The 8,369-nt window shown below is 37.7% G+C and overlaps 1 protein-coding gene across 1 annotated transcript in view; it reads left to right on the forward strand.

Moving 5' to 3' along the window:
• The first annotated feature begins 2,667 nt into the window (after nucleotides 1-2,667).
• LOC109927032 (L-selectin-like) overlaps nucleotides 2,668-8,369 on the forward strand; it is a 12,320-nt gene continuing 6,618 nt past the window's right edge. The window contains exons 1-7 of the mRNA XM_048602241.1: nucleotides 2,668-2,817; nucleotides 3,892-3,985; nucleotides 4,588-4,980; nucleotides 5,396-5,503; nucleotides 6,637-6,822; nucleotides 6,946-7,131; nucleotides 7,797-7,982. Of these exons, the coding sequence (XP_048458198.1) occupies nucleotides 3,904-3,985; nucleotides 4,588-4,980; nucleotides 5,396-5,503; nucleotides 6,637-6,822; nucleotides 6,946-7,131; nucleotides 7,797-7,982 (1,141 nt within the window). The 5' untranslated portion in view covers nucleotides 2,668-2,817; nucleotides 3,892-3,903. The remainder of the gene's footprint in view (nucleotides 2,818-3,891; nucleotides 3,986-4,587; nucleotides 4,981-5,395; nucleotides 5,504-6,636; nucleotides 6,823-6,945; nucleotides 7,132-7,796; nucleotides 7,983-8,369) is intronic.

Below are 8,369 nucleotides of genomic sequence, written 5' to 3' on the forward strand. Positions count from 1 at the left end.
TCCACCCCAGGTCCTGAGGGAAAGACGTTCCTGTTTAAATCTGTCACAAGGGCTCCCTGATTGTACCAGATTAACAGCCCAGTCGGGGAACTCACATGCTATGATGTCCACCTGGTTGACCTTGTTATAATCACTGCACTTACATTCAGATGGAAGGCCATCTACCTGCCATGGTACTTCTGTTCCTTGCTCAACAGATGCTGCCAGAACTGCAGACCTATTTCAACATTTTCAAAACACATGACATCAATTGAATTGATTCAACCTTTGAACACTACATAAATACAAAAGCTGACAGATATTTATGAAATGGAAGAGAGGCATGTATCATATTGTGAAGAATTCCATACATACAGAAGCTGGCAGGCACAAACATCTGACATAGATCAGAGTGTATCTTTATCTTTCATCCAGTGCATGTGATAACAACAAACACAAAATAACATTTGCATTAACTCCAAAAAGGATTACAAAGGCATTTCCAGCTCTGTTCAACATTTTCTTTAGTGTGTATCCAGTGACAGGCTGTCTTACGGAAAGAGGACAAAGAAGCCTTTATTTAGACAAGTTTACATTTCCTTCCTTGATGGAATACCATCAGTTACTGCCAGGAGAGATGCAATGCACTTTTGGCTGTCTGTCTGGAATTTCTTTTCTATTAAAACTCATACAAACTAACGGAAATGTTTGTTTTAAATAGGCCTTTTAACACACAGAAACATACTGAAATGAGAAAAGCAGGTTGAAGGTTCCTTCCGGGGTAAATACAACATCAAATTTGCACCTAATCCACGCAGGTCAGGAAAATCCCAGATTCGCTTTTTTGTTCATGAAGAGTCCGGACATTTCTGGCCAGGATTGTGAAACTTAAGAAAAGGAAACTTGGCCAGGAACTAGGTTCCTGACTGGTATCCACAGACTCCAACGTGTCCAGTCAGGATATGATCAAACCTAGCATTGGTGCCATCATTGCAGATTCAGCTGTCACTTTTTATACGTACATATGAATATTGCTACTTTGTGAAGATGGAAAATTGGATTTGTCACAATGGAACTACACCCAAGAAAAAGTCAGGATCTACAGGAGACAGGAGAAAATTGGATGGGTGACAGGGATAGGTAAAAGGACAAATGCATCTGACCAGTGGATGCTCAAAGACCAAGTTCTCTTAACTTTCGCACCCCTGGTTGAATATCCTGGTAACATTCACTGGAATTCAGACAATAAAATTAATATTGAATGGATTCCTGCCAAGGATTGTTACACTCAGAAAGCCATGTGTTACAGGATAGAACAGGAGCCTATCTCTGCACACTTTTCTAAACATTTATTTACCAAAATACACATTCCAAATATATTCCTCATTACTCAATAATGTCAGTTTCAATCTATTTCCATTTACTGGGACACATGTGAGCTGCCAGTTAATGGCCATCACCAGCATGCAATTAAAATGTAACTAAAACACAGGGAGTAAGAAAGGGCTTTTTTGACACAGTGGTAGTGTCCCCGCCTCTGGGCTAAGAGTCCCAGGTTCAAGATCTAACTGCTTCACAGAACTCTTATAGCATGTCTGAACAGGGTGATTAGAAAAATCAACAAGAGCTATCTTTTCACTCCATGAAGTTTGTTAGTGCATGCTTTCTTATGAATCCCCTCCTGCAAAACAATGTCAAATCACATGCTCTAATCCATTTTAGAATAATTTTTAATCAAGAAGAAATTTGATTTAAATACACATTCAAAATGAAAGTGTATTTTGCAACTGACCAACAAAAGACCAAGGCCTAACAAGCAATTACTAATAAATAAATGATTGTGTGTAATTATGAGCTATTGAACAAATAATCTTTTGTACTCATGCTCACCCATTGTTCTGAAATGAATTAGAGCAGTAACACTCTGTGATTTTACTCTAATTTATTACAGTCATGCTATTGGATTGTATGATGCATTAGCAGAAAAAGACTTATCATCAAATGTTGCCAACAACAATAATAACTTACTCTTACATAGCATCATTAACATAAAACAAGACCTTTTGCAGGACAGTTATCAGACACAATTTCAGTGGCTGAGTAAAGAGGAAATATTGGGGCATTTAAAAGGATGGTCAAAGCAGTCGATTTTAGGAACTATCTGAATAAGTGTGGAAAAGCAGAGTGATTTATTAACAAATTTCCAGTGTTTAAAGTCAAGACAGTCAAGGCATGACCATGCAGAAAATGTTGAGTGGACAAATGGTCAGCAATCTTAGAGAACTGTACTAAGGAGTTGGAACAGGTAGAGATGGCTGATATTACATAGATGAATGGGAATAGTGCTGGAGAGGCTATGAAATCCGAAGCTCAATTCAGTTCAATTGCAATATTGCTCAGATGACCAAATACTTTGAATTATAATCCTAATTTTGTTGAAAGGTTGTACAGAAAAAAAGAAAATCGCAGGAAAGAAAAGACATAAAAGGCTGATGGCTATATTAATTTCATAATAGGTGACAGATAAAATCTTTGATGTCTGTCCTTATACCTTGGGGTATTTGAGAGTGGAGTTCCGTCTATTTTATTCTAATCAGTCAACGTCACTGGGAATTTTCTGGGAAGGCCAGGAAGTTGTGTAATTGCTTGCATGAACAAGGATATAAAGTTAGCTAGCAGCTGCAGTGAAAATGTCTGTCTGCAAAGATAATCTTTTTGGGCATTGCTTCTTTTCTGTGCAGATAGACGGCCAGAAACCTTCACTCAAAATCACCCAAACTTCAACTGAACATTTGCTGAGCAGCAGGACCAACCGCAGTGATCTCTTAATCTGTTAAGGTAAGCCAGAATTAAACTAAGACTATGTGCTTTACTGCATCCAATTTCTTTGAATGGCTTTTATCAAATTTTATTTTATTGTTTGTTTGAAAGCTCTTTTCTCCTGCTTTTAACTCCCTTTGTGTTTGAAGTGTGGTCCAATAGTCACATTGTCCTAAACAACCTATTCAGTGACAAGGTCACCACAACTGAGATCAAATTGTCACATCATTCAATGATGAAACAAAGTATTATCCAGTTGATGCTACTGGATAGCAATCTGGAATGGGCTTCTCTGGCAAATTCGTCCTCTCTTGAGCCCTGTGTTGAAGCTAGTTGTGGCCCCTAGCCTGAGCCCCTCTGAGCACAGACACTGATAAGAGGTTGGTATCTCCTTAGAGTGAAGAGGAACTAGTAGTGTCAAGTTATACAGTCAGTATATGTCCATGGCTGACTTAGGAAAATTGGAGCTCTACACATCTGCACCAACTTCACTGACCCATAGCCAGACACTGGTTAAATTGTAATGCCAGCAGACAGCTGATGGGACAATCCATTTCTGCTAAAATTCAAAATGAAGTTCAAAAACTCTGTGATTGGAAACTTTGTACATTTCACATTGCACTGGTTGTGATGATGAGATTGTTATTTTTTATATGAAGATTGTAACAATTGTGCTTTTGATCAGCGTTAGATTTATAGCCGAGATAGCAATACTAATTGATCAAGGGTGAAGACTGTTTCAATATACAGCCTGGGACCACTTTGAGTTAAAGTGAATTTGTTAAGCTGTTACAGTTATGGTGCAGAGGAAATCGTAGTTTGGTATTGCAGTATTAAGTGTACAGTTGTTTAGTGTACTTATATGAATTTCCTTGGGTGTTTGAAGGAAACTGTTAGCCTGTGAAATGCAAACACTGGCACAACATAACTTCAATTCTCACCTTTTTAATGTATTGAATAATGAATGCTATAGGCTTCTTATTTAAAATAAAAAAAAATGAGTAGAACTTCAACATTACATATTTATTTTGGTTTTTATATACTCAAATCTATTCTACTTGAAAATTATTAACCATAGCTTATTTTGTATAGGCTAACAGCAAAATGGCAAACAAGGTAAACCAACGATATCCATTGACTCAAAGGGGTGGAAGTCAGCTGTGGCTCTTCACCATTATCATTCTTGGTAAGATATGAGCAATGTAAAATCTAAGTCGTAAAAGACTGTTTTATATAGATGATATTTATCGTATTCTATGCACTGTCTTGCGTCGAAATGAATGTTCTTGAAATAGAAGAAGAGCTAGCACACCAGAAACTAATGTGGACTTGATCATTTATAATGTTACACACTGAGCTTTCACATCTGGAGTTCAGGTTCAAACTCCTCTTCTGGTGGCTACTCAGGTCTCATTTCTAATAAATATGCACTAGAATATAATTTAATTCTGCACTAATTGGAGATAACGATAAACTTACTCAGAAAAAAACACACAATGGTTTTATAGAAAATGTAAAAATACCAGATTAACACAGATGGAATTCATCTCTGGAATAAGGGTACAGGAAAAGTAACTCTTTTTTTCCTTCTAAAGAGAATTCAGACTGCTCAATCTTGACAGTAGAACCAGAAGTATGAAAGGATTCCATTTCCCAACATATCCACAAAAAATAACAAATGAAACATTTAGTACAAAACAGGACATGGAAGTAGGGAAACAAACTGATTCAAGCCATGGGAAGAATACTTACTGGCATCATTTATCAGAATTGTTCTTTTCTTAACAGAACTAATGCTTCTGGAGAGAATCCACGGCTGGACCTATCAAATTCTGGAGGAAAATATGGCCTGGGACAATGCAAGACGCCACTGTAAACAAAAATACACAGATCTAGTTGCAATCCAGAATGCAAAAGAAATTGAGTATTTGAATAAAACCTTACCTTTTTCAAAATCTTACTACTGGATCGGAATAAGAAAAGTAAATGGCACTTGGACATGGGTTGGTACGAATAAATCTCTCACCAAAGAAGCAGAGAACTGGGCTTCTGGTGAGCCTAATAACAAAGGAGAAAATGGCAGTGAAGACTGTGTAGAAATATATATAAAAAGACGTGTTGATGCAGGGAAGTGGAATGATATCAACTGCAATAGCAGGAAAAGACCTCTGTGTTATGTAGGTAAGGATAATGACCAAAGATTATACTAATCACTGCTCTGTGTTGCCATTATTATCATGCTAGTCTTAGAGTCACTCTTGAAGATTTCACACAAATGCTAAATTATTGCAATGAGGATATTCACGCTCTCTTGATCCAATTTTGTAATATTATTCAAGTGTTCCTCTCTAAATGAAACAGAATAAATTTATGTTATCTCTAGTCATGAGATTAAGCATTAACATAATCCAATTTGTAATTTTCATGAGCCAAAATATTTTGTACTTAGTACGTATAATGATAAAATGAAATTGTTTAAATAGTGTCTATTATAAAAATATCATTATTATACAGCCCTATAACAGAAGTTAAATTCATATTTTTATTCATGTACAATCATCAGTACTATTCATTGATTTTTGAATTTTTTTTTCAGCTTCATGCACTGCCAACTCATGTAGTGGTCATGGACAATGTGTGGAAGAAATTAACAATTACACATGTATATGTAATGATGGATTCTATGGGCGAGACTGTGAATATGGTAAGGATTTATTATCTTTACAGAGAGTATGAAATGGACTGTTCTGAAATAGCATAACCATGTCACAGTGGCTCAGTGGTTAGCATTGCTGCCTCACAGCGCCAGCGACCAGGATTCAATTCCAGCCTCGGGTGACTGTCTGTGTGGAGTCTGCACTTATTCCCTGTGTTTATATGGGTTTCCTCTGGTGCTCTGGTTTCTTCCCACAATCCAAAGATCTGCAGATGACGTGAATTGGCCATGCTAAATTGCTGTGTAGCATCCAGGGATGTGCCAACTAAGTGGGTTAGCCATGGTAAATGCAGAGTTATAGGGACGGGGTGGGATGCTCTTTGGAGGATCAGTGCAGACTCGATGGGCTGAATGTCCCCTTTCCACACTATAGGGAGTCTATGACTCTAAGTATTTTAGGAATTTATAGAAACAACTTTCTCTATCTATCAATAATCTGAATTATAAGAGTTGTCAGGCTGTTTCCCTGTATCAGTTTTATTTGCCTCTGCAGTCTTTTCCTCTTGTAATTTTAACTTAGTAATGGGTATCATCATGTGGCTAATGTTGGTCCTTTTTAACTTTTCCCCCCCAGATGATTGGTCTTCACTTTTTAATCCAAAACCCTAGTGTGGGGCAGTCTCATCTCACCTGTGTCAATACATTCTCAAGTTCCTGCAAGAGGCTGTGGGGTTGAGCAGAAACAAGACCAGTCTGATCAGTCAACCCCCAGCCCATCCCTGCCCAGTTCATGAACTCCAGGGTCTAATGCAAACTTAGATCAGATAAACAATGGTAGACTGAATAAGGTTCTTCCTTCACTTCAGAAGTGAAACCCTATATGTAATAAAGTTTGGAAATTTACTGCATCCATTTACAAAACCCCTAAACTGCATTCTCCCAGTATTGCAAGACACTTATTGTTGAATTGATTCCTGGATTCTGTTTTCCACCACTCTGTCTAGCAAACCATTTCATGTATTCATTACTCCGTGTTACAAATAATATCTGAATATCAGTTCTATGTTTGACTTCTGAAGGTTTAAACCAGTGACCCTTTACTCTAATTTCATTAAATGAATTTTAAACAATTATTTAGATAAAAATTGTAACAACGAATTATTCCAATTGTCCCTGTGCAGTTGAACAGTGTACCACTCTCGATGTTCCTGACCAAACAACTATGAGCTGCACCCATCCTAATGGAAACTTCAGCTTCAACTCTACATGTGACTTCCACTGTGCAGCAGGGTTTACACTGCAGGGCTCACGAAGGCTCCAGTGCAATGCAACAGGAACGTGGACAGCAACAAGACCCCACTGTGAAGGTATGGGCCTAGTACTAAAGAGAAAACATTCAGAAGCAGATTTAGAAAAGTTAAAGACATGATGCACCTTTGTCGATTAAGGTATTTCAGCTTTTATTCAATCTCATAATCTAAATGTTTTAGTTCTAAGATGTGGAGAGCTGGAGGAACATGAGCAAGGATTTATAAAGTGCTCCCATCCCATTGGAGATTTCAGTTACAACTCAACGTGTGACTTCAGCTGTGCCGAAGGGTTTGAGCTCCAAGGGAGAGACAGACTGGAGTGTGGATTATCAGGAGAATGGTCAGCACCAATTCCCAGCTGTGAAGGTGAGAGGAAATAGCCCCTAAACATTAAAAAGTAAAATGCTTACCAGAATGCTAGAATTTTAAATAGATATTATGTAAAGAGAGACAAAGGAAGTTGAGATTGACACCGTAAGGTCACTACGACTTAATTTGGTTACTTACTTTCTTCCTTGTTCAATTTCTCCCTAGATAATAGGTTAAACTGAGAAATTTTAAATATGCAAAGTTATATGTTTATGGGAGAGGTGGTCATTCAAAAACAGTGACAACTGCTGTGAACTAAACAAAGTTGTTGAATATGAAGTTAAAACTGTCTCTCTGCACCACTACTAAATTGAACAAAGTTGAACTGTCAAGCAATAAGCATAAGTGATTAAATGGGAAAATAGAGAGGTTTACAGGACGAAATGTGTGAAAAAATGATTGGATCCATTGGTTGATATTGGCAAGAAAGAATGCATCAAGGAAATGGGAATAGCAATTTATGAGACCTCAATCTAAAACAATGATGGGAACATCACTCCTGTACCTAACCCTGAAGCCTGGTGCTCTGATTAACAAAGGCAGGTTTGCTACTGGTGTTCTAGTCCATCAGTGGGGCTACTATCTCCACATTCAATCCCAGCTGATGATTCACATTAATCATGAAAACACATTTCAGTATACCTCACTTTTTTTTATTACAGCTAAAAAATGTACAGCTCTAGAAGTCCCCACACATGGATTCAAGAAGTGTTCTCATCCCATTGGAGATTTCAGTTACAACTCAACGTGTGACTTCAGCTGTGCTGAAGGATTTGAGCTCCAAGGATCAGACAGACTGGAGTGTGGAGTATCGGGAGAATGGTCAGCACCAATTCCCAGCTGTGAAGGTGAGAGGATATAGCATTGAATGTTCTACAGGGAAGTGTGTTGAATGGAGCATGAGAATTTTCAACATATATTTCAACATACAATGTACAACCACCAACGTAATGGTTAGCACTATTTGGTCGCAGCTGCTCACTCAAATTTGGATACAGCAACCAATCCAATAAAATATTAGAACAGTTTGGAATGCATTGATGTAAGTTTTGGATGCAGCCAAACCCTGATCTAGCTCTAAATGAGGAATAAGAGAAAGTATAAAGGGGAAGAACAGGTCCTATTTTATGGGTAACATATGATTTATTTCTAAGTGTCAGTTGCTGTCTAACACTGTAACGTGTTGATTTCTGCTCTGTGACAATAAAAGACAATTACTGTGACCAATTGGTGCC

The sequence above is a fragment of the Rhincodon typus genome, chromosome 10 (assembly GCF_021869965.1).
Source record: "Rhincodon typus isolate 14 chromosome 10, sRhiTyp1.1, whole genome shotgun sequence".
Classification (NCBI taxonomy): domain Eukaryota; kingdom Metazoa; phylum Chordata; class Chondrichthyes; order Orectolobiformes; family Rhincodontidae; genus Rhincodon; species Rhincodon typus.